Below are 27,356 nucleotides of genomic sequence, written 5' to 3'. Positions count from 1 at the left end.
CCTTCTTCAAAATTGTTCATATCTTGGCCCTTCACCTTCTGTACTCACTGTGTGGACTCCATCCATTCCAACAGAAAGTGCAGACAGTGCACAAGGCACAAATCCCAACTTAGAGCATTTTGAAGAAGGCACTACCTAGTGCCAGGAAGGGTTCACACCTAAGATCTTAGAATGGTGGGTAAAATACGAATGCATGCTCAGCTATATACTGTATGTCCTGATCATCCTAAAGAACAAATCTTAGGCTATGGCCTCTTCCACCGTCTCATGTCTCTGAGTACCCTTGTTATGAGGCTTACCCATGGAATAATACTCATATATGGAAACCATTGCCGGCTGGAGGATCCCAACCTCAAAGTTCTGGTGGATCTTGAACTTCAGACATTCCGTCGCCGATCTGGAGACCTTCAAGAAAAGAAAAATGGATTCATGAGTTTGAAGCAAAGGTTGCAACAAAGGAGCGTGCATATTATTAAAGTGTATCTTAACCCAAGAACAAGAACAGAATATATTTCAGCCATGTCAGTCTTTTTTCCTTTTCACCTGGTGATGCTGCTACTAACACACTTCTTGTCCTAGGGTGGCAACGCTTATTTACTGTACTGTATCTATGGAGGAGCAGCGTTGTAACCCCAGGACAGGAAGCATGTCAGGACTACAGAACATGTCCCCCTGTCTATTCTACAACCTGGGGAAGGTGATTTGTATTCCACAGATGAGAACAGTGTAAGGCTGATGGCATTGCTTGAGATTTCAATGTGTCCCCTGTTGGTGTCAGTGGGAGGAATAGTGTCCCATTGTTGGTATCAGGAGAAGGAATAGTGTCCTCCTGTTGGTGTCAGTGGGAGGAATAGTGTCCCATTGTTGGTATCAGGAGAAGGAAAAGTGTCCTCCTGTTGGTGTCAGTGGGAGGAATAGTGTCCCATTGTTGGTATTAAGGGAAGGAATAGTGTCCTCCTGTTGATGTCAGTGGGAGGAACCGTGTCCCATTGTTGGTATCGGGAGAAGGAATAGTGTCCTCCTGTTGGTGTCAGTGGGAGGAATAGTGTCCCATTGTTGGTATCAGGAGAAGGAATAGTGTCCTCCTGTTGGTGTCAGTGGGAGGAATAGTGTCCCATTATTGGTATCAGGAGAAGGAATAGTGTCCTCCTGTTGGTGTCAGTGGGAGGAATAGTGTCCTCCTGTTGGTGTCAGTGGGAGGAATAGTGTCCCATTGTTGGTATCAGGAGAGGGAATAGTGTCCTCCTGTTGGTGTCAGTGGGAGGAATAGTGTCCCATTGTTGGTATTAAGGGAAGGAATAGTGTCCTCCTGTTGGTGTCAGTGGGAGGAATAGTGTCCCATTGTTGGTATTAAGGGAAGGAATAGTGTCCTCCTGTTGGTGTCAGTGGGAGGAATAGTGTCCCATTGTTGGTATTAAGGGAAGGAATAGTGCTCCATCATTTGTGTCAGTGAGAAGAATAGTGTCCTGTTGTTGGTGTCAGTGGGAGGAATATTGTGCCATTATTGGTATCAGGTGAAGAAATAATGCCCCATCATTGGTTTCAGTTGGAAGAATAGTGGTCTGCAGTTGGTGTCAATAAGAATAATAGTGCCGCAGGCTCCGGGAAAAGGCAAGAAAAGGGCCACATCCGGCCACTGGGCCACAGTTTGGAGACCACTTGTCTAAATCATCATGTACAATGCAGGACGCTGGTCCAGCATTGCACATGATAGTTTTGGTAAGAGGGATGTTAACAAGTCCACTTGGAGAAAGGCAAGAAGAACACCGTCAGGGGATTGGTCATCACAAGTGGGGGGGAAGACTACTGGAATGTGGAATACGGGAAGTATACATGTAATGACTTTAACTAATCCTCGTCTGGAAGATCGAGCATTTTATTCTTCATCTGCAAGGGGAGGGGCAAACATTTTAACCAGTCTGGAGTTCCACTTTGGGTGAGTATGCTTTTTTGCTTAGATATTACAATGTGTTAAGAATAAACCATGATTTTCTCCTCTAGGTTTGGGATTTTTTGGGCAATTAGTTAAACATCAAAAAGATATATAAAATATTTGAACATTTATTGAAAAAATATTTTAAAATATTACAATGTGTACTGTCAAGTACGGTTCAAGGCACACTCAGAATCCCAAAGTACAGGCTCAGGTATGGTGCAAATCCTTTCAGTGGCCTTTTTTTGTTAATTAATTTTGTGTTTCTTCTGGAGTTGGAGTTCCCCTTTAAATATTTGACAACCACAGAAAGTGCACAACCTCAGCCCAATGACCTAAATAAGAATGGTTTTGATGACAACAGATTTAAAGCCACACTAAACAGATGGGAGCTGGAGCAGTATGGATCTGATTTGCTGGTATTCTATCTGTCGGACACTTTGATACATCATATTGCACTCCATTGACCAAATGTAATCCCTACCTTATCCAGGTAGATGATCAGGGATCCTCGCTCAGAACGTTCCGTGTCCATTTCAAACTTGGAGATATATTTGTCTACCCGGTTTGTGAACTGCAGAGACAGGAGAAAATCAGTCAGAACTCATTTAAAGCGGAAGAAAAGCCCAATATAAATTAGCGCACGCGAGGCCGAATGTACATGACGGCTGACAGGCAGAAGGATGCATTTATGGTAGAATAGACAGATAAGGTCTCTTCTGTCATAAAAAAAACCCTGCCTGTCTACCATTTTTAAAAAAAAATATCTTTACCTCCACTTTAGGATATACAAAACACTTGGCCATGCTCTAAATACAGCAGAAATCACATGACCATTGCTCTGGCATTTGGTCACGTGACTGGTCTTGATTGTAGAATCCTAAGGAAGAGTATTTCTGACCTGTCTGTAAATTACTTGGGGGGGTCATTTACACTTGCTTCAAAATGTGGCATTGGATACGCTTTTTAAAGCACTCTGAATGCCAATTAATGCTCATGTCACTAAATAAAATGATTGCCTTACAGTCCTGTCCACACATTGCTTTGCTTCAAAAATGATACCCCTTGGTGCTTCACAGCGTCTCCAAAGCCTCCATAGAAGTCTATGACTATGCTCGCTAGCAGCACCTGCAGCTTTTGAGGGGCTTTTATTCAGCTTTGGCTTTGCTTTGTTTTGGAGGTAATGCAGGTATGAGATATCAAACCGGAAAGAGCCCATCAGCAGTCACTTCCACTTCATGAGCGGCAGGGGATCAGCAGAGCTGGGGACCAGAACAGAAGAAGCTAGCAGATGTCACACATGGTGAGCAGCTTGGGAGCAATATAGCAGGAGATGAGTGGGGACCAGAGAGGCCTTCTCTCACAGAGGAGGATCAGCAAACCAGAGTATCAGCAGAGCTGGGGTTTTCTACTGAGTGGAGGATAAGCAGAGCTGGGGGTTATTACTAAGTGGGGAATGAGCAGAGCTGGGGGTTACTACTAAGTGGGGGATGGGCAGAGCTGGGGGTTACTACTAAGTGGGGGATGGGCAGAGCTGGGGGTTACTACTAAGTGGGTGATGGGCAGAGATGGGGGTTACTACTGACTGGGGGGTGAGCAGAGTTGGGGGTTACTACTGAGCGGGGGATGGGCAGAGCTGGGGGTTACTACTAAGTGGAGGATGAGCAGAGCTGGGGATTACTACTGAGCAGGGCATCAGCAGAGCTGGGGGTTACTACTAAGTGGAGGATGAGCAGAGCTGGGGGTTATTACTAAGTGGGGAATGAGCAGAGCTGGGGGTTATTACTAAGTGGGGAATGAGCAGAGCTGGGGGTTATTACTAAGTGGGGAATGAGCAGAGCTGGGGGTTACTACTAAGTGGGGGATGGGTAGAGCTGGGGGTTTCTACTAAATGGGGGATGGGCAGAGCTGGGGGTTACTACTGACTGGGGGGGGGGGGGTGAGCAGAGCTGGGGGTTACTACTGAGGGAATGGGCAGAGCTGGGGGTTAGTACTAAGTGGAGGATGAGCAGAGCTGGGGGTTATTACTAAGTGGGGAATGAGCAGAGCTGGGGGTTACTACTAAGTGGGAGATGGGCAGAGCTGGGGGTTACTACTAAGTGGGGGATGAGCAGAGCTGGGGGTTACTACTGACTGGGGGGTGAGCAGAGCTGGGGGTTACTACTGAGCAGGGCATCATCAGAGCTGGGGGTTACTACTAAATGGGGGAATCAGCAAAGCTGGGGGTACTACTGAGCAGGGAATCTGCTGAACAAGGGCACTAATAAGCTGGGGATCTGCTAAACAGAGGTACTAATGAGCTGAAGATCTGGTGAGTGGGGTACTACTGAGCTTTAAAACAAATATAAAATCAACACCCACAGGGCATTTGTCAAGCTTCATTAAAGCTTCATAAAAGCATAGCAGAAGCATTAAAAACACATCTAAAAAGCATGAAATGGCAGGTGCTTTATTGTGTGTTAAAGTCGAAGCAAGTGTAAATGAGCCCTAATAAATTTTTAAAGTATAGTGGTTTTTGTAGGATATTTTCATACTTAATTTTCAATGGTCATTTTTTTAAATAAAGTGGAGTATTTATTGTTCACTCTTAGATGCTTCACTCTTAGATGCTTTTCTGAAAAAAAAAAAAAAAAAAAAGCCTGTTTACAGTGTCCAGTAGCTCAAGTTGAACTTTACACATACAACTGAATAAGCCAGCGCAGTGACACCTCCCCATTCTCCCCTCTCCCATTAGGTAGCTCTGTACATAGTTTTATTTGTAAGGGGTTGGACCCCCTGTCAAGTTTTTATGGTTGTCTGTGCCTCTGTTAGGGAGATTTACCCTTTCTATATGCCCTAGTGACCACTGTCAATGGGACTGAAAGTGATGGAGAAACTAAAATTGTCACCACAACAAAAATAGAGGGGAAGCCTACCAATGGGGACACATGTGATCAATCACGAGGGGATTTCCTCTCAGCTTAGGGAGTTTTGCTCTCCGTTTCTGTTGTGCCTTTTGGACAGGATGTAAGGGAATTCCCCCATGACAGGGATTTGAACCATTCCCTACTCTATTCAAAATGAAAAATTAAAATGTTGGCTTTGGATCTTCTTTAAGGTGACCTAAAGCTTTAAAGTGACCTTGCCAGCACGGGGTTCCCTTATATAACTAACCGCACTGAGATCATCCATATCTGGGGTGAATCCTGTGAGCAGCGTTAAATCCACCACTGTCATCGTAGCATCCGTAACACCAAGGTACCTGCAATAACAAAACGGCAAAGGTAAACATAGGGGTCAATCGATAAAACATTTGTTGGACAAATGTCACACACATTTGTGCATGCTCAACGATTTGTGGCTGGAATTTCTTTATTAGATTGATTTCTGAGATCTTATCGCCATCTAGTGGCCAAAATGCTGTACATTTTCTTATTGAGATATTATAGAAAACTATACCACATTTTGGCCACTAGATGGAACTGATGATATACAAATTATTCTATTACAGAAGTTACAGCTAAAATTCATTGAGCATGCACAAATTTGTGTGACAAACCAATGAAAATGTTTTATAAATAGACCCCAGATTATTCTTGTGGGTTCATACTGTAGTATTTGACTTAAATTTTGATGTTTCAATTTCTCTTATTGTTAATAAAACAACGACTTCCGGCAGCTTCGGGCTCATTCCCTTACCAGCTGTTTGTTGCCCTCTACCACCTATGGCTCCTGCCGCAAAGTGTTGTTTTTTTCATATACTTACCTTTTCCAAATGATATGAGCCCTGCCTGAATATACTAGGGCAGTGATCTCCAAACTGTGGCCCAGGGGCTGAACTCGACCCTTTACTTGCTTTTTTTTGGCCCTTGGGGCACCATTTCATTCACTGACACCAACAAAGGGGCACAATTTCTACCAATGATAACAAAGATGGGGCACAGTTTGACTTCATCCCAGTGACTCAAATAAGGGGGCCCCATGACACCAATAATGGGGCACAATTCCCCCAAATGACACCAATGATGGAGCACAATTCCCCCAAATGACACCAACAATGGAGCACAATTCCCCCAAATGACACCAATGATGGGGCACAATTCCCCCAAATGACACTAACATTGGGGCACAATTTCTCTCATTGACACAAACAATGGGGCAGAATTCCTACCAATGACTCCAATGATGGGGCACAGTTCCTCCGAATGACACCAACAATGGGGACCAATGACGCCAACGATGGGGCACAATTCCTACCAATGACACTAATGATGGGGCTCGATTCCCCCAAATGACACTAACAATGGGGCACAATTCCTACCAATGACACTAACAATGGGGCACAATTCCTCTCACTACAACAAACAATGGGGCAGAATTCCTACCTAAGACTCAATTAATGGGTCACAGTTCCTCCGTATGACACCAAGAATTGGGGCCCAATGACACCAACGATGGGGCACAATTCCTCCCAATGACACCAACAATGGGGCACAATTCCTCTCACTGACACCAAATATGGAGCATTGGTTTACTCCAACTGATGCTTGGACATTTTCTACTCTCAATGGGAAGTCGAGCCCCCCTAAAGTCTTAAGGAGAGTAAACTGGCCCTTTGTTTAGAAAGTTTGGAGACCCCCACTCTAGGGCAATGTGGTGATTCCTCCTCAGTGGGTGGGCCAGTGATATCCTGCACTCACAGGATGTCCTCAGTCTTCCAGGTTGAATGAAGCTGGTCATCATTCAACCTGGTAGACTGAGGACATCTTGTGATGGAAAGAAGATACTGCAGGGAAAATCACTGGATTAAAGGGGAGTATTGAGCTGATCTTAAAACCATTTAGAAAAATTAGCCTGTAGTTAGATTTCAAATATAAAGATTTGTAGTTTAACTAGTAGAGGTAGCTGAACTCCAGAATGGTATAGTTGGTGACCTGACATTTCTCTACTGCAGGTAAAGTGACCTTAAATTACATACTTTATTTATATTTATTTTATACTCCAAAAATAATTCATACACATCCACTATCTAATGGCCCTCTAATCCATTTTTCATTAAATTGTTTCTTACTGGGTTTTCTGTCTCCTTATAAAGTACTCCATGAGCTCCTGAACCTTTCCATTCCCCCCTCAATTCAGTTTTGTTTAGAACAAGCGGTGCACATTAGCTGCAGTACCATGCACTGCTTTATGTAAACCATAAATGCCATAGTCCATAATCCACCTCGGGAGTGAGCAAGAGAGGGGGGGCTACATTCCTACATACAGCGGGGCCATGGAGAATGATTGTGGTTGCCCTCTAACTGGAAGTCAGATCAAAAAAGCAAGAAAAAGGCATTTGGAAACTTGGAGAAGGCTGAGAGCAAAGGAAGAGAATACAAACTTTTTCTTTTTTTAAAACTAGAATTTGGTGTCACTTTAAGGTGGGGGTCAGAAAGCCATCAATTGCGATCTAACCATCAACCTGCTTTGTTGATCCTTTCCCCCAACCTCTGCCGCTCGCATCTTCAATGCAGAGTGGAGAGCGGGAGGCAGCACAGTGCTGGGTGGAGGGAGGGAGCGGAAGCTGCCTTAGTTAAACTTTCGAGTTACTAGAAGGTGATTGGGTGCTAGGATGTCAACCAATCGCCAGCTTGTTTAAATGAAAAATTAACTCTGGTAGCTCCTGCTCCCGCCCTCCATCCAGTAATGTGCTATCTTCTTCTCTCCGCTCTTCTGGGACAGATGACACTGCTGTGGGGGCACAAGACACTGCTATGAAGGGGAGGGGGCAGAGGGGCAGGTGACACTACAGTGGGGGGAAGATGGGTGAAGGTAGACAGAGGACACTGCTTTTGGGGGGCACAGGACACTGCTATGGTGGAGGCAGAGAACACTACAGTGGGGGGGTGAGGGGGAAGGAGGACAGAGGACATCTCTTTGCGGGGGCACAGGACACTGCTATGGGGGGGCACAGGACACTGCAGCAGGGGGGTGGTGAAGTGGGGCAGAGGGCACTCCTATGGGGGGAGGGGGGCAGAGAACACTGCTATCAGAGGCAGAAGGGCAGAGGACACTACAGTTGGGCAGAAGGGTGGGCGATGTGCAGGGGGCAGAGGACACTGTTATGGGGGGGTGGGGGCAAAGGACACTACAGTGGAACACTGCTATGGGGGGGGGGGCAGAGAACACTACTGTATGGGGGGGGGGTCAAAGGGATGGAGGTCAATACTGTGGGAGGCGGGGGTGGGGGCAGATGACACTATTGTGAGAGTGGGGGCAGAGTACTTTACTGTGGGGGGATATTGTGAAGGGCGCAGAAAACACTACTGTAGGGGTGGGGGCACAGGAAACTACAGTGGGAGGTTATGTGAAGGGGGGAAAAGAACACTACTGTGGGGGGGGGGGGGGTGATGTGAAGGGGGGTAGAGGATACTACTGTGGGGGGGGGGGTGATGTGAAAGGGGGCAGAGGATACTACTGTGGGGTGGGTGATGTGAAGGGGGCAGAGAATACTACTGTGGGGGCAGAGGGTGTGAAGGGGCAGAGGACACTACTGTGGGGGCAGGGCACAGGAAACTATTGTGGGGGGTGATGTGAAGGGGGGCAGAGGATACTAATGTGGGGGGGGTAGTGATGTGAAGGGGGGCAGAGGATACTACTGTGGGGGGTGATGTGAAGGGGACAGAGGATACTACTGTGGGGAGGGGGGTGATGTGAAGGGGGGCAGAAAATACTACTGTGGGGAGGAGATGTGAAGGGGGCAGAGAGTACTACTGTGTGGAGGGGGAGTGATGTGATGAGGGCAGAGGATACTACTGTGGTGGGTGATGTGGAGGGGGGCAGAAGATACTACTCTCGGGGGGTGGGGGTGATGTAAAGGGGGGCAGAGGATATTACTGTGAGGGGGGGGGGTGATGTGAAAGGGGGCAGTGTATACTAATGTGGGGGGAAGTGATGTGAAGAGGGGCAGAGGACACCACTTTGACACTATATGTTCTTCATGCCATCTTTTTATTGGAACCTTGATAGTTTTTATTTATTTATTTATTTATTATTTTAATGGCGCCACAAGTTTGCTATAGGGACACTTGGAGAAGAGGAAGAGCCAAGATCGCCAGCAAGGGACCCAAGAAAAGGAGGATCTGGGCTGCTCTGTGCAAAACCATTACACAGAGCAGGAAAGTATAAGTCATTTTCAGGAAAAAAAGCGTTACAATCACTTTAATTTTAGCAAAGCAATGTCACAAATACCTGTAGGGAATTTTTTTTTTATTATACACTTACTTCATGCAGATGTTTATGTACATGGATTTCAGGACTCCTATTGGCTTTTTTACTGTAAGATATAAAAAGAGCACATCATTAAAGAGAAGAGGAAACATACAGTACATAATGTAATACAGAACAGGATTTGTGTTACCGTATCTTATATCAGCGGTATTCAGTAATGCAGGAGATCTCCACCTTTTTGAGACCAGGGACTGGTAAATACTTTCAAAGCCTTTCATGCCCCGACAGCAAAAAATGAAATTTATACTCACACAATAAAAGTAGGAGAATACAAATCATTTATTGAAATTCTGGAAAGCTCTGGGTGGGGCTGGGTGTCATTGTGTGTGTGCACGTGTCTGGGTGGTGGGTGGGTTAATGGGGGCTTTGGAGTAGGTTAGGGGACATTGCATAATAACTGGTGGCCCTGTAGGGGATGAGGGGTTTAGAAAAGCTGGAGGCTCTGCTGCAGGCAGGGAGTACTGGGGAGGGCTGGAGGCTCTGCAACAGGTAGGGGGCACTGTGGAGGGCTGGAGGCTCTGCAACAGGTAGGGGGCACTGTGGAGGGCTGGAGGCTCTGCTGCAGGCAGAAAGCCATGTGGAGACCTGGAGGCTCAGCAGCATGCAGGGAGCACTATGGAGGGCTGAAAGCTCTGCTGCAGGCATGGAGCAATATGGAGGGCTGAAGGCTCTGCTGCAGGCAGGGAGCCCTGTGGAGGACTGGAGGCTCTGCTGCAGGCAGGGAGCCCTGTGGAGGACTGGAGGCTCTGCTGCAGGCAGGGAGCCCTGTGGAGGACTGGAGGCTCTGCTACAGGCAGGGAGAACTGTGGAGGGATGGAGGCTCTGCTGCAGGCAGGGAGAACTGTGGAGGGCTGGAGGCTCTGCTGCAGGCAGGGAGCACTGTGGAGGGCTGGAGGCTCTGCTGCAGGCAGGGAGCACTGTGGAGGGCTGGAGGCTCTGCTGCAGGCAGGGAGCACTGTGGAGGGCTGGAGGCTCTGCTGCAGGCAGGGAGCACTGTGGAGGTTGATAGCTCTCAGGGGGTCTGGAGGCACTGTAGACCACTATGGGAGGTTTGGGAGCACCATGGTTGTTGGGAGGCACTGTGGGAGGTTATGGTATCTGCATCTGGCAGAAGGCCAAGGAGAAAGGAAGACGCGGCTCTGCTTAGCAGTGAGCCGCTGCAGTAGTCTATCAAGGTAATTTGGTTTTTGCAAAACACATGAAGGCTTCTTGTTTGATGCCTGGTTATCTGTGCATGCCTGTACATCTTCACATTACATCTTGCCTTCGAGCAAAACAAAGAAGTAAAGCTCTTTCATTTTCTTGGAAATGTGGTCTTAGGAAACCACTAGCACGTTGTTAGCTGCGTGTAGGACCCTTTTTTTGGTGCGCACCAGAATCGGATCGCATGGGTGTTCACACTTATGTGATCTGATTCCTGTCCAAATTGACAGCTGGCACTGCAATATGCGAACTAATCTGGGGGTGTCATTAACTTTGCATTGACACCCCCAGCATTTCGCAAATGGCAGTCTGAACTGCCTGCAAATCGGGTGCGATGCGGGAACCCGCAGTGGATTCGCAGGGTTCCCACATCGCACCAGTGGGAACCTCAATGGATCTCCCCTATTTGGTAGGAGAGCACACAGGGCAGCAGAGCAATGTGTGACCTGACCACAGTTTTCACAAGTCCCAATTAGTCAGCAAAGTGTGGTCACTGACACGTCCCCATCACTCATCAGCAACATTATATTTACAGAGCATGTAGTGAGAGTTGAGGGGGCGGAGCATGTTTTCCAACCCCCCCCCCCCCCCCAACCTACCCAAACCAGTCCTCATATTATCGGCAGCAGGAGTCAATTCTCAAACAGAAACTGAAGCCAGTTAAAGGAAAAAAAAATTGGGTCCATTCACACAAGCCTGGTTCACTGTCATAAATGCACTCTTGTTAATGCACATTAAGCTATGCATTCATTTGTGTTGCGTTAGGACAGTCTATTTATTGGAATAGGCTTCCTAAAGGACCACGACAGACCAAAACATTTCTATAGAACATTTACGGAGGGACACTGCAATATACGCTAGTGTTTCCCTGAGTGCTGCGCTGCAACATATTTCTTCCAGCAGGGTGCATAGGGGTGACATTCAGAAGGAATGGCGCCACGTCGCACCACCAGCACATGTAATGTGTGTTACGAGCACGTTACCGCAATGCCATATGCAATAGGGTGAATGGGCCCTAACAACGGAATGAGGTTTCATAGTCCAGCTGATCTAATAATGGTAATAGTTTAGCTCGCAATGCTTAGCAGACATGCTTCTGTTTGCCCAGTTGTGAAAAAAAAAAAAAAATATATATATATATATATATACCCGTATATACACACATATAAATCAAGCATTGCTCAGCTGCTTACCTCCTTTTGGCACATCTTCAAGAGTGACACTGAATTCAAAATTCTTGCATGTTGCAACTCCTTCTGCCAGTGGCACATAGTACAAGGACATGACCTGGGAAAAGGAAATAGTGAATTTACATATATAGAGATATAGAAGATATATATATATATATATATATATATATAAATAAATAAGTATTGAACACATCACCGTTTTTCTTGGTAAATATATTTATAACGGTGATATTGACATGAAATTTTCACCATGTGTCGGTAAGACTCCGTTCACACTATGTCGGATCCGACTTCAGGGCGACCTGTGAAGTCGCGTGCAGCGCGACTTCGGCGCGACTTGCACGAACTTCATAAAATGAATGTCTATGCAAGTCGCTCCAGGTCGCCCCGAAGTAGTACAGGACCCTTTTTCTAAGTCGGAGTGACTTGTGTCAATCCTATTAGAACCGTTCCTGTACTACACTATGGGACGCGACGGACTGCGACTTGTCAGGTTGACCAAGTCGCGGTCCAAGTCGGATCAGTGTGAATGGGCTGTAACAACCCATGCAATCCATGCATACAAAGAAACCAAAACAAATAAGTTCTGAAATTAGGTTATATGTAATAAAATGAAATGACACAGGGAAAAAGTATTGAACACGCTAACTAAAAAGGAACTTAATACTTGGTAAAAAATCGTTTGTTGGTAATGACAGCTTCAAGACATCTCCTGTATGGAGAAACTAGTTGCATGCATTGCTCAGGTGTGAATTTTGGCCAAGTCTTCAAATCCTGAAGGGTCCGTGGGTCCGTGGGCCTCTTCTATGAACTCTGATCTTTAATTCTGTTCATAGATTTTCTATTGGATTATAGTCAGATGATTGGCTGGGCCATTCTAGCTGCTTTATTTTTTTTTACTTTGAAACCAATTGAGAGTTTCCTTAGGCTTTGTGTTTGGGGTCATTTTCTTGCTGAAATGTCCACCCTCGTTTCATCTTCATCATCCTGGTAGATGGCAGCAGATTTTTATCAAGAATGTCTTGGTACATTTTTCCATTCATCCTTCCCTCAATGACATGACATGATGTTTCCACCTCCAAACTTCACTGTTGGTATGGGGGTGTTTTTGAGTTGATGTGCCATTTGACCTCCAAACATGGTGTGCATTAGGGCATCCAAAGAGTTCAATTTTGGTCTCATCTGAGCAGACTAAATTCTCCCAGTATTTCACAGGTGTGTCTAAATGTTGTGCTGCAAATTTTAAACGAGTTTCAACATACTTTTTCTTCAGCAAAAGAGTCTTGCATGGTGAGCATGCATACCGGCCATGGTGGTTGAGTGCGTTACTTTTATTGTTTTCCTTGAAACAATTATACCTGCTAATTCCAGATCTTTTTGAAGCTCACCACAAGTGGTCCTTGGCTCTTGGACAACTCTTCTGATAATTCTTTTCACTCCTCTGTCAGAAATCTTGCGAGGAGCACCTGGTCGTGGGCGGTTTATAGTGAAATTATTTTCTTTTCACTTCCAGATTGTGGCCCCAACAGTGCTCACTGGAACATTCAGAAGTTTAGAAATCCTTCTGTAACAATGCATCTGTATATTTTGCAACAATAAGGTTGTGAAGGTCTTGAGAGAGCTCTTTACTTTTACCCATCATGAGATGTTTCCTGTGTGACATCTTGGTAATGAGACACCTTTTTATAGTTGAGACTGAACTGCTGAACAGCTGACAAGGGGCAGGATTGCTTTCTAATTATTGATCGACTTCAGCTGGTGTCTTGGCTTTCCATGCTTTTTTGCACCTCCCTTTCTTCATGTGTTGAGTACTTTTTCCCTGTGTCATTACATTTTATTACACATAACTTAATTTCTGGACTTGTTTTTGTTTCTTTGTATGTATGGATTGCATGAGCTGTCACCGATGTCAATAGAACCTTTAGAAATATAATTACCCAGAAAAATGTGTGTTTAATATTTATTTTACCTGATGTACAGTATCTCACAAAAGTGAGTACACCCCTCACATTTTTGTAAATATTTTATTCATGTGACAACACTGAAGAAATGACACTTTGCTACAATGTAAAGTAGTGAGTGTACAGCTTGTATAACAGTGTAAATTTTCTGTCCCCTCAAAATAACTCAACACACAGCCATTAATGTATAAACCGCTGGAAACAAAAGTGAGTACACCCCTAAGTGAAAATGTCCAAATTGGACCCAATTAGCCATTTTCCCTCCCGGGTGTCATGTGACTCGTTAGTGTTACAAGATCTCAGGTGTGAATGGGGAGCAGGTGTGTTAAAATTTGTGTTATTGCTCTCACTCTCTCATACTGGTCACTAGAAGTTCAACATGGCACCTCATGGCAAAGAACTCTCTGAGGATATGAAAAATTATTTTTTGCTCTACATAAAGATGGCCTAGGCTATAAGAAGATTGCCAAGACCCTGAAACTGAGCTGCAGCATGGTGGCCAAGACCATACAGCGGTTTAACAGAACAGGTTCCACTCAGAACAGGCCTCGCTTGGTTGACCAAAGAAGTTGAGTGCACGTGCTCAGCGTCATATCCAGAGGTTGTCTTTGGAAAATAGACGTATGAGTGCTGTCGGCATTGCTGCAGAGGTTGAAGGGGTGGGGGGGGTCAGCCTGTCAGTGCTCAGACCATACGCCGCACACTGCATCAAATTGGTCTGCATGGCTGTCGTTCCAGAAGGAAGCCTCTTCTAAAGATGATGCACAAGAAAGCCCGCAAACAGTTTGCTAAAGACAAGCAGACTAAGGACATGGATTACTGGAACCATGTCCTGTGGTCTGATGAGACCAAAATAAGCTTATTTAATTCAGATGGTGTCAAGTGCGTGTGGTGGCAACCAGGTGAGGAGTGCAAAGACAAGTGTGGCCTGCCTACAATCAAGCATGGTGGTGGGAGTGTCATGGTCTGGGGCTGCATGAGTGCTTCCGGCACAGGGGAGCTGCAGTTCATTGAGGGAACCATGAATGCCAAAATGCACTATGACATACTGAAGCAGAGCATGATCCGCTCCCTTCAGAGACTGGGCAGCAGGGCAGTATTCCAACATGATAACGACCCCAAACACACCTCCAAGACGACCACTGCCTTGCTAAAGTAGCTGAGGGTAAAGGTGATAGACTGACCAAGAATGTCTCCGGAACTAAACCCTATTGAGCATCTGTGGGGCATCCTCAAAAGGAAGGTGGAGGAGCGCAAGGTCTCTAACACCTCTAACTCCACGAGCTCTGTGATGTCGTCATGGAGGAGCGGAAGAGGACTCCAATGGCAACCTGTGAAGCTCTGGTGAACTCCATGCCCAAAAGGGTTAATGCAGTGCTGGAAAATAATGGTAGCCACACAAAATATTGGGCCCAATTTGGACATTTTAACTTGGGGGTGTACTCACTTTTGTTGCCAGCAGTTTAGACATTAATGGATGTGTGTAGTTATTTTGAGGGGACAGCAAATTTACACTGTTATACAAGCTGTACACTCACTACATTACATTGTAGCAAAGTGTCATTTCTTCAGTGTTGTCACATAAAAAGATATAATAAAATATTTACAAAAATGTAAAGGGGTGTACTCACTTTTGTGAGATACTGTGTATATATGTACATATATATATATATATATATATATATATATATATATATATATATTTTTTTTTTTTTTTTTTTCTGATAAAGTAGCGAATTTGTTTTCTGTGTCCCAATGCAGAGATTACCCTTCACTTCCTGTCTTGGAGACACCATAGTAAGTAAGTGGAATCTGTTCAAAGCAAGAGGAAAAAATCCCATCTTAGACACAGTTGCCACTAAAAAGAGGTGTCATCATTGTCCTCAATTACTGCTATGGGTGAAAACTGTATAACAGTCACTGGGACAAAAGAAGGGGGAATCTCCTGAGTGGGTCTGCAGATAGCAATAAAAAATTGTCAGGGGTTCTAACCTTTCTACACTCTAAAATTATGTAAATTAAAACAAAAAATACACTTTAGGGTCTATGTATAAAAAGTTTGCTGATTGAATGTGACACACATTCACACAACTCCAACGAAACTCACCATAGTGTATTCTGTGTTGTATAACTATCTTATATGATCAAAAGCTCCATCTAGTGGACAAAATAATTTATTTTCCTGATTGAGGTGTTTAAAAACAAATATCACATTATGGTCACTAGATGGCAGTTATGATCATTCAAGATAGTTATATAACACAGAATAGGGTGAGTTTGCTTGGAGCTGTGTAAATGTGTGTCACTTTCGTTCAGCAAACTTTCCATAAATAGACCCTTTTAAGTATTATTTTAATGATGATGTTGCCACTTACCGTTAGCGTACCCTGTCCCTTTCCTTTAGCTGTCACCGTGATCTTGTCTTTCATTTCAGCCTGTGGGAGATGCACATTTTTATGTTATCCATAAAGTCCTGACATAAAATAATGCTGAGCATACACTTTCCAACATTTTATTTAGTTTTCATTTTTTTACGGCAATCATTTGCTGTTTTCTTTCTATAATACCACAAACGTGTCTCATCTCTGGCCAATATATATACTGGACACTCCAAGATTCAGAAAGAGAGTCCAGTACAGTGGGATTTCAGAAACCAGCAAGCTTAAAGAGATATTGTCACCTTTCCTGTTCAAAGTAAACTGTCAATTTGTTTGTAAAGGGCCCCTCCTGCCCCAATTATACTTACCTTACCAGCGTTCCCTTGTGGGTCCTGCCCCTGCCACAGCCAGAGAAACTACCCGGCTGTAATCGGGTTGAAATCATGCCAGTTGGGTACTGCCCTTAAATGTCTGGGTAAAGGTTAATGTCTTTCATAGTTCTTTGGTTTTGATTGGTTATGTTTGGGTCCGACCCACTGGTCCTGTGATGGGGACAGTGGTCCAGAGCTGAGAGTCCCTAAGCCCCTGAGAAGAGGCCCAGAGCCCGTGATGGAGAAGATCGCAAAGCAGCACCGGGGAGGAGTAAAAGAATGTTGCTCGCTACTGCCATAATGTAAAAGGCTATTAGGACCTGGGGTTCATCCCCGTAAAATCCCGCACTCGAGAATGCTACTTTTGGATCCCTTGATCGTGCATACAATCTACCTTTGTAGGTATGCCGGGGCAGCACATAGCCTGAGTAAAAATTCTGGATTTAGGAGAAATACTTTTCTTACTCGTTCCCGTAGAATTTCGCACTCGAGAATGCCACTTTTGGATCCCTTGATCGTACATACAATCTACCTTTGTAGGTATGCTGGGGCATCACATAGCCTGAGTAAAAATTACGGATTTAGGAGAAATACTTTTATTACTCATTGGACTATGAGACATTTTTTGCACTTTTCTAATTAAAGCTTTGAAACCTTGTTCCCACCTGGTCTGAAGTTATTAAAAGGGTGTAATGCAAGTAACTAGCATCCTTTTACAGTTTGGGTCACTGGGGTATGAAGACATCAGTGCTAAAGTTGAGGTAACGTGCAGATATGAGTGGTTACCTAGAGTAACAGAGGTTCTAGGCAGCTTGTGTACACAATCTGGTCCGTTTTTTTATTTATTTTTTTATTTACTTAAGTCAAATCCTATCCATATTCCATAATCAAATACACTCTTGACACATGCATGCTCAGATTCCAAACTTCCAAGAGAATTTCCAGTTTCTTTCTATAATCAAATACACTCTTGACACATGCATGCTCAGATTCCAAACTTCCAAGAGAATTTCCAGTTTCTTTCTTTTACATTATGGTCTGATCACACCATGTTTTTTTGTGTTAATGTAAGGGATGTCCAAATCAGGTACCCCATAAAAAAAAAAAAAAATAAGTATCACATTTCCAGCTCCAGCAGTCCAGGATTATAGTTCTGTTCATAGAGAAAGTAAAACTCATGGCAGTTCTATTAAATCACCAGTATATGGCAGCATAGAGTTAAAAGCCTAAATGACGGAGAGCACATTTTAATGAAAACTGCTAATATAGCAGGGGGAACCAAAAAGACCGACCTTTGTTTCTGGTGGGAACAGAATAGCAGTTGCTATCCTGTTTATCAGACTGAAGGTCATGCTTTATGTCATTGCAGGTAAGAGGGAGCATATTTAGGGCTATAAACAGGGCGAAATTAATTTAATTTACATCCCTGTGATCAGTAAAGGCTGCTGTCGCTACTGTGTGAATAAATAAAACATTGCACAAACATTAGTGGATCACACTGAAGCGTCACATGGGGCCAGTGTACCGAGAATGGGATTATCATAGTGTTACGTTCTTATATTCCATTGGATTGTATTATTAGACCACGGTGGTGCAGAATGAGTTATAACATATTAGCACGTGTTAAATTGTTTGTTATTTTCTATGAGGATGTTATTCCTGTATATGAGAATATATTATTATTTATCATTATTATATATATAGATGTGTATTATTATTTATGAACAGAATAGCAATTTGTATCCTGTCTATCAGACTGAAGGTAATGCTTATGTCATTGCAGAAACTTTTCAATAAAAACACTTCTGGTTTCACCGGCCACACATTGGACTTATTGACCATACTTTAAGCATATGTGCAGTAACCATGCACGTTACTGCAACACGTGGTTGCACCTGCACCCAATGTTGCATGCACAGTCCCAGTGTAATGAAAGGACTTGTAATAAAATAATGCAAAGACAGTTCATAAATAACCTGGTGGGAAGTCAGCCCAAGCCTGGAGCAACCACAGCCAAAATGACCTGTTGAAAGGGGCGGAATGGGGCCTGGCTGTCTTGTGCTCAGGTAGGAAGAGAAGTTGCAAGTGCTACTCTTTCCCTTCTCATCAGGAACCTGCCCCTGCTCTACCCACTTGCAAAATGCATACTGATCCTGGGAGCCAGGGCCTTAAATAGGCTCTGCCTGACCCAAGATGGGTGCTAGAGCCACATGGGGCAGCAGCATCCAGTTAGATAGCTTCCCCAGTGACCCAGGGAACCATAGAGGAATTATGTTTCTCTTGACTTCCTGTCCAACTGCAATGCTGCTGTGAAACAGTGGATAAGGTGGACTGCACTTGCCTACAGACAGCTCAAAGAGTTGCCTGAAGGACCCTATGCCCAAGGCTGGCATCAGATGAGGCCACGGCATCTACCTGGTAGAACATGCAGAAGGTGTTAACAGAAGACAAGGTGGCAGCCTTGTAAACTTATGAAAACAGTTGCTTGAAACCAAAAGCCCAAGAAGCACTCATGGATCTAATAGGGTGCACCTTGATGGGAAAGCATGGAACCCAATTCTTATGACCATGAGCCTGAATGATGATTTTTCTGAGCTATCTACAGTTGGTGGAGAAAGAACCCAATGCACCCCTATAGGGACAAAGTCAGTCTTCTACACACCAGAGCTGAAGAGAAGATGTCTTCATCAGATGCCCTAGGACACTATGATGAAACATGCTGGTAGTTGGATGTATTATCCTGGGCTAGCCTACAGGTTTTTTTGTTTGACGGAGTCAAATCCTCCTGTATGTGGCAGTATAACCCAAAGCTGAATGATTTTCTATGTCCCTCAATGGACAAGAAATATAGTTTTAGAGATAAGACCTTTACCTCTAGGGTTTTTGAGGCATATATTTTCATAAAAGGTAGGGTCATTTAGGTTGGATAGTGGATAATGTGTATGATAGAAATGTAGAATTTGTAGAAAGCTGCAATGCTCCAAATTCAGGATTTTGGTACTTTGAATGTAGGGAAGAGAAATCATCAAACCTCGAATTAGTATTGAATTTAGACAGAGTTGATAGGTTTTTTACTAATCCAAGGAGAGAGGATACTCGTGTTATGTAGACATAATGGGAATTATCTTTAATAACCCGAGACATTATCTTGGATGTTGTTATGTATCTATTTCCAGTAACTATATTTTTGATAGCCTTGTTTCTATCTTCATATCAAATTTCCATATTGGACTGAGATAACTTATAGAAACATAGAATGTGTCGGCAGATAAGAACCATTTGGCCCATCTATTCTGCCCAATATATCTGAATCCTATGAATAGTCCCTGGCCCTATCTTATATGAAGGATAGCCTTATGCCTATCCCATGCATGCTTAAACTCCTTCACTGTATTTGCAGCTACCACTTCTGCAGGAAGGTTATTCCATGCATCCACTACTCTCTCAGTAAAGTAATACTTCCTCATATTACTTTTAAACCTTTGCCCCTCTAATTTAAAACTGTGTCCTCTTGTGGTAGTTTTTCTTCTTTTAAATATGCTCTCCTCCTTTACCGAGTTGATTCCCTTTATGTATTTAAAAGTTTCCATCATATCCCCTCTGTCTCTTCTTTCTTCCAAGCTATACATGCTAAGGTCCTTTAACCTTTCCTGGTAATTTTTTTACTGCAATCCATGTACTAGTTTAGTAGCTCTTCTCTGAACTCTCTCTAGAGTATCTATATCCTTCTGGAGATATGGCCTCCAGTACTGCGCACAATACTCCAAGTGAGGTCTCACCAGTGTTCTGTACAGCGGCATAAGCACTTCTCTCTTTCTACTGCTTATACCTCTCCCTATACATCCAAGCATTCTGCTGGCATTTCGTGCTGCTCTATTACATTGTCTTCCCACCTTTAAGTCTTCTGAAATAATTACTTCTAAATCCCTTTCCTCAGATACTGAGGTCAGGACTGTGTCAAATATTCTATATTCTGCCCTTGGGTTTTTACGCCCCAGGTGCATTATCTTGCACTTAATTACATTAAATTTCAGTTGCCAGAGTTCTGACCATTCTTCTAGTTTTCCTAAATCCTTTTCCATTTGGCGTTTCCCTCCATCAACCCTGTTACATATCTTTGTGTCATCAGCAAAAAGACAAACCTTACCATCGAGGCCTTTTGCAATATCACTTATGAAGATAGTAAACAAAATTGGTCTCAGTACAGATCCCTGAGGTACCCCACTGGTAACATGACCTTGTTCGGAATGTTCTCCATTGACTACAACCCTCTGTTGTCTGTCACTCAGCCACTGCCTAATCCACTCAACAATATGGGAGTCCATGCTCAATGACTGCAGTTTATTGATAAGTCTTCTATGTGGGACAGTGTCAAAAGCCTTACTAAAATCTAGATATGCAATGTCTACTGCACCTCCACCGTCTATTATTTTAGTCACCCAGTCAAAAAAATCTATAAGATTTGTTTGACATGATCTCCCTGAAGTAAACCCATGTTGTTTTTCATCTTGCAATCCATGGGATTTAAGATGTTCCACAATCCTATCCTTTAATAGGGTTTCCATTAATTTGCCTACTATTGATGTCAGACTCACTGGTCTATAGTTGCTCGATTCCTCCCTACTACCTTTCTTATGAATGGGCACGACATTTGCCAATTTCCAATCTTCCGGGACAACTCCTGTTACTAATGATTGAGAATACTTAAGAATGTTATATTTATGTTTACCATTATTTGTCTTGTTAATGTACCAACTCTCTTTGTACCACCATTTTCTGTTTCCTTCCAATAAAAGTTTGTATACAAAGAAATAAAGTTTTAGCTTTAACATACACTCTAAAGCACAATGACATTTTGCCCATAAAACCACACTGACCTTCTCGCTGCGTTGGACAAGAGCATTTTCTGGGTAGATTTTCCATGTAAAGAGTTCTGCTCTACCTGGTAAGGACAGGGTCACATCCATGCCAATATCATTTATTTTGGGTAAGTGAATCTGAAACTCTGATAATGCTTGGAACACCATTATGGTGGCCTGGAAGGAAAGTGGAAAAAGCCAACAGGTTACAGGGTCTGACAGAGTCAGTCTACTAAAGCCAAGACCAAAGACCAAAGTGATTCTGAGGAGCCAACCACAATTCATAGTTCAATAAAGGGAAAGGTAAATCTGATTGGTAGCTATAGATGTATCCATTTTACATGTCACTTTTTTGCTAGAAAATTTCTTAGAAACCCCAAATATTATTTTTTATTTTTTAAAGAAGAAAGCCTAGAGAATAAATTGGTGGATGTTGCAATTTTTTTTATGTCACAAGGTAATGGCGCAGCAGTTTTTTAAACGTCTTTTTTGGGGAAAAAATACACTTTTTTGAATTTCATTGCAAAAAAACACATTACATAACCCAATTATTGGTAAATTATAGAAGATGATATTATGCCGAGTAAATACTATTTATATATAATGTGGTTCCTGCACTATCTTGGGTTTTTCCAGTCACCCTGATGCTGCCCCACGATAACTGGTACTATAAAACAGTTGTGAATGTCAATAAAAAGGTGTTAAATTATCTTAAAATATTACATATATTAAAACATTTTTTTAATATATGTAATATTTTAAGATAATTTAACACCTTTTAAACACCCAGAAGCGCACCACAACCCCCCTAAATAAATGCTGAGTAAATAAATACCTAACATCTCACACTTTAGAATGGCACGCGCTGGTGCTACAGCGACAAACAGCCTACATTTTACTATCCATAGGCAACCTTTTAAAAGCCCTTACAGATTACCACTTTAGATTTTCACAGGAGGTCTGGTGCTAGAAAAACTGCCCATGATCTGATGTTTGCGGTGATACCTTACATTTTTGGGACAATCGATGTTTGCGTGCGTGTGGGACCAAGGCATGCGTTTTCCTTTGTGCGCGAGCATGGGAGGACAAGAGCGCTTTTTATAAAAAAATTCATATAATTAATTTTTACGCTGTCACTTTCATTTTTTTCAATCAATTTTATTGCTGTCACAAGCAATGTAAACATTCCTTGTGCCAGCATTAGCAATAGGCATGTAGACAGATCTGGGGTCTATAGGACCCCAAATCCCTCCTCTGCCCTTAAAAGCATTTCATCACACCAAGATCGGTGTAATGAAATTCTTTTCATTTTAAAAAATGGCGCTGTTTACATCCTGGGAAACTGGAGGAGATGTAAGCTCATTGCTTCCGGGTCCCTATATCAGAGAGGTGAACAAAGCGATTCCAGTCTTTGTTCGCCTCATGATCAGCTAGCGGAAGTGGCTGGTCGATCAGGTGTCCCAGTGGGATGGGAAAGCCCAATAAAGCCGTGGAAGGCCGACAGGAGGGGAGGGATGTCCCCCTCCCGCTGCTTGTAAAAACACTTTAGTGGCTATTAGGCACCAGGATTTCTTTTACAAGAGAGCCCGCAATCAGCTCTAAAAAACAGTACCAGTATGATGCCTGCAGCTGCAGGCATCAACCTGGTATAACCCCCTAAAGTCCAGCGACATGCCGGTATGTTGAAGTATTGCAATTGTTTAAAGAGGAAGTAAAGCTTCCCCTGTAACTTGTACCTATAGGTAAGCCTATGATAAGGCTTACCTATAGGTACTGTAAATATCTCCTAAACATGTACCGTTTAGGAGATACTTACTTTGCATGCAGCCAGTGACATCACTGGCGTAAGCGCTCTGAAAGTACGGCCACCAGTGCCGTTCCTTCAGAGCCCTGTGTCATGAACCGCAGCTCCCGCGTGCATGCATGGGAGTGACGTCATCGCGGCTCCGGGCAATCAGATGGCCGGAGGACGCAAACCCGGAAGGACATGTCGGTGGTATCTGCGTTGAGCGGGCGCCGCTGTGGGGGCTTTGTTCTAAGGTGCTCTTTATGCCTTTGTCTTTTGGTTTTTATTTTTATTTATTGGAGGTTTGCAACCTCTTTAGGGGTGTATTTTATTAAAATAAAATAAAAACACACCATTATGTTTTTGGATTGATGGAGGAAGCCGGGGACATGGGGAAGAACCTAAGGACTCCATGCAGACAGCATCCCTAGTGGAAAGTGAACCTAGGATACTTGCACTTCCCCTTTTTATTTCATCCTTCTACCTGCATAGTGTACTCTACCTGTGTGGATCCATAGCCACCGCCATAGAATCTTTGTTCTGTCAGCCATCTGGCTACAGGTTCAGCCAATAGGTACTGCTTGGAGTTGAGAAGAGCCAGTAGGCCATAGGATGTGGCTTCAATCATATAGAGATCTGAGGAATAGTCTGCCCAATGGGTGCCACCTAAACACAGAAGAAAACACATTTTGAACAAATGTAATCATTTTTTTTTTTTGGATATTTGTGAAGGATCTAAATTATTCAGTTCATGGTACTGTCTGTACTGAAGTTGTAGTGGTAGTAGTTAGTCATATTCAACCGGACATGTTCTTTAATGTTAAAGGCATTTCAGAGTTTCTCAAAGTGGCTTGGAGAAGCTACTAAACATCTTCAGCATTACGGAACAAGTCAAGTTGATTGTAGCTAATTACTACTATTTTTTTTTTTGTTATAGACAATAGGTATGCCACAGCTTAATAATATATTTAATGTGTGCTAAGGTTTTAAAAACCCTTGTTACTATGTACAGAAAAAAAAAAAAACAGGTAAAACAGAGAAGTATATCCAAGACTAGTCAGTAGAGCGTTTTAGAGTTGTTGAGAGAAGGAAAGGGATTAAAATCTAATAACTAATAATTTTGATTACATTAAATTCATTAAAAATTAAATTAAATATTCAAGTAAAATAATATACAAAATTTCTAGATTTACAATAATGGAGTTTTGTGGGTCATTTGGTGGTACTCCCCCCCCCCCCCCCCACCCCCCAAAAAAAAAGGAACTTTGAAGGTCAGTGGACTAGGTTATTGTAATTACCTGTTTTTTATTTTTATTTTGTTTATTTCTTGATTATGTAGAGTTACTCTAAATATAGTTTTTTTAAACAAATTGTTTTACGGGTCATTTGGTGGTACTCCCCCCCCCCCCCCCCCAAAAAAAAAAAAAAAAGGAACTCTGAAGGTCAGTGGACTAGGTTATTGTAATTACCTGTTTTTTATTTTTATTTTTTTTTTTTCTTGTTTATGTAGAGTTACTCTAAATATAATTTTTTAAACAAATTGTTTTACGGGTCATTTGGTGGTACTCCCCCCACCCCAAAAAAAAAAAAAAGGAACTCTGAAGGTCAGTGGACTAGGTTATTGTAATTACCTGTTTTTTTATTTTTTTTATTTTTATTTTGTTTATTTCTTGTTTATGGAGTTATTCTAAATATCATTTTTTAAGCAAATTGTTTTACGGGTCATTTGGTGGTACCCCCCCCCCCAAAAAAAAAGGAACTCTGAGGGTCAGTGGACTAGGTTATTGTAATTACCTGTTTTTCATTTTTTTTTATTTTGTGTATTTCTTATTATGTAGAGTTATTCTAAATATAATTTTTTAAACAAATTGTAGAAACATATGTACGTAGGGAAGCCAAATTTATCCATTGTATAATCAGGCTTTGCTTCCTTGCCACTTGACAGTTCCCATGCCAAATCCACCTATAAATGATTCCATGAACGCACCTTCTAAAAATCTCATTGGAAATCTGGAGTACGAGAAAACTCTATTGTAATTACCTGTTTTTTATTTTTATTTTGTTTATTTCTTGTTTATGTAGAGTTACTCTAAATATAATTTTTTAAACAAATTGTTTTACGGGTCATTTGGTGGTACTCCCCCCCCCCCCATAAAAAAAAAAAAAAAAAAAGGAACTCTGAAGGTCAGTGGACTAGGTTATTGTAATTACCTGTTTTTTATTTTTATTTTGTTTATTTCTTGTTTATGTAGAGTTACTCTAAATATAAGTTTTTAAACAAATTGTTTTACGGGTCATTTGGTGGTACTCCCCCCCAAAAAAAAAAAAAAAGGAACTCTGAAGGTCAGTGGACTAGGTTATTGTAATTACCTGTTTTTTTTTTTTTTTGTTTATTTCTTGTTTATGTAGAGTTATTCTAAATATAATTTTTTAAACAAATTGTTTTACGGGTCATTTGGTGGTACTCCCCCCCCCCCCCAAAAAAAAAAGGAACTCTGAAGGTCAGTGGACTAGGTTATTGTAATTACCTGTTTTTTTTTTATTTTTTTATTTCTTGTTTATGTAGAGTTATTCTAAATATAATTTTTTAAACAAATTGTTTTACGGGTCATTTGGTGGTACTTCCCCCCCCCCCCACCCCAAAAAAAAGGAACTCTGAAGGTCAGTGGACTAGGTTATTGTAATTACCTGTTTTTTTTCTATTTTTTTATTTTGTTTATTTCTTGTTTATGTAGAGTTATTCTAAATATAATTTTTAAACAAATTGTTTCACAGGTCATTTGGTGGTACCCCCCCCCCCAAAAAAAAAAAAAAGGAACTCTGAAGGTCAGTGGACTAGGTTATTGTAATTACCCGTTTATTTTTTTTATTTTTATTTTGTTCATTTCTTGTTTATGTAGAGTTATTCTAAATATAATTTTTTAAACAAATTGTTTTACGGGTCATTTGGTGGTACTCCCCCCCCCCCCCCCAAAAAAAAAAAGGAACTCTGAAGGTCAGTGGGCTAGGTTATTGTAATTACCTGTTTTTTTTATTTATTTTTTTATTTCTATTTTGTTTATTTCTTGTTTATGTAGAGTTATTCTAAATATCATTTTTTAAGCAAATTGTTTTATGGGTCATTTGGTGGTACCCCCCCCCCCCAAAAAAAAAAAAAAAAAGGAACTCTGAAGGTCAGTGGACTAGGTTATTGTAATTACCTGTTTTTCATTTTTTTTATTTTGTTTATTTCTTATTATGTAGAGTTATTCTAAATATAATTTTTTAAACAAATTGTAGAAACATATGTACGTAGGGAAGCCAAATGTATCCATTGTATAATCAGGCTTTTCTTCCTTGCCAGTTCCCATGCCAAATCCACCTATAAATGATTCCATGAAATCTCCTTCTAAAATCTCATTGGAAATCTGGAGTACGAGAAAACTCTTGCACAAACCTGTTGAACTTCTTATGAGCTGGCTGTTATCTGGAAGTTTTCCCACCAATGAGAGTGCATATGATGTGATGCAGATGCTATATGGATTCTTCAAGGTCTTCAGACGATCCACCAAGTAGGTGGAGCTCTTATCCAGTTTGGATTCCAGATCCTTAAGGGGAATAGTGAGGGCAAAAAAAATCAATGGAGCCTTCTAACATGGACACTAGTTACTGAGATACCACTAATCTGAGCTATTTCTACCTTTATCTTGGAAAATGCTATCATGCAGTGAATATATTAAAGTATAACTCCAGTTTAAGAATCAAGAGGCCAGAGTAATGAAAAAAATAAAGAAAAATATATCTTCTGCTGCAATTCTTGCCCTAAATCCAGGGCTGTCTCTTTCAGTATTTCTATTCCATTCCTCTAGTTGATTTCACTAGTGGTTTTAGAGATTAAATGATGGCCAATATGATCTCAGGTTGTTACATATACTAAACTTTATTTTTAAACAGACATTTCTAGTTACATAGTTAGTCAGGTTGAAAAAAGACACAAGTCCATCAGGTTCAAGCAAAGAAAAAAAAAAAAACAGTATTGAAAACCCAACCATACAATCCCATATACACAAGCTTATACCCGCTGTTGATCCAGAGGAAGGTGAAAATAAACCCCAGCAAAGCATGATCCAATTTGCTACAGCAGGGGAAAAATATTCCTTCCTGATCCCCCAAGAGGCAATCGGATATTTCCTGGATCAACTTTACCTAAAAAAAAATGTTAGTACCCATTTATATTAATGTACACCTAGGAAAGAATCCAGGCCTTTTTTAAAGCAATCTAGTGAGCTAGCCAGTACCACCTCTGGAGGGAGTCTATTCCACATTTTCACAGCTCTTACGGTGAAGAAACCTTTCCATATTTGGAGATGAAATCCGTTTTCCTCTAGACGTAAAGAGTGCCCCCTTGCCCTTTGTGTTGACCTTAAAGTGAACAACTCAACACC

General features: G+C 42.1%; 1 protein-coding gene across 1 annotated transcript in view; it reads right to left on the bottom strand.

Annotated features, from left to right (window-relative positions):
• The window catches only part of LOC309553290 (complement C3-like), a 183,753-nt gene that overhangs the window by 21,314 nt on the left and 135,083 nt on the right, over positions 1-27,356 (bottom strand). The window contains exons 28-36 of the mRNA XM_082254303.1: positions 26,369-26,519; positions 23,435-23,598; positions 21,165-21,323; positions 15,914-15,973; positions 11,581-11,674; positions 9,179-9,230; positions 5,087-5,174; positions 2,418-2,507; positions 300-405 (exon numbers count right to left, since the gene is read on the bottom strand). Coding sequence (XP_082110429.1) covers positions 300-405; positions 2,418-2,507; positions 5,087-5,174; positions 9,179-9,230; positions 11,581-11,674; positions 15,914-15,973; positions 21,165-21,323; positions 23,435-23,598; positions 26,369-26,519 — 964 coding nt within the window. The remainder of the gene's footprint in view (positions 1-299; positions 406-2,417; positions 2,508-5,086; positions 5,175-9,178; positions 9,231-11,580; positions 11,675-15,913; positions 15,974-21,164; positions 21,324-23,434; positions 23,599-26,368; positions 26,520-27,356) is intronic.

This window comes from Pelophylax lessonae, assembly GCF_965119305.1.
Source record: "Pelophylax lessonae genome assembly, chromosome: 4".
Taxonomy (NCBI): Eukaryota; Metazoa; Chordata; class Amphibia; order Anura; family Ranidae; genus Pelophylax; species Pelophylax lessonae.
The sequence above is the reverse complement of the archived record's forward strand: the minus strand, read 5'-3'. Positions and strand labels throughout refer to the sequence as shown.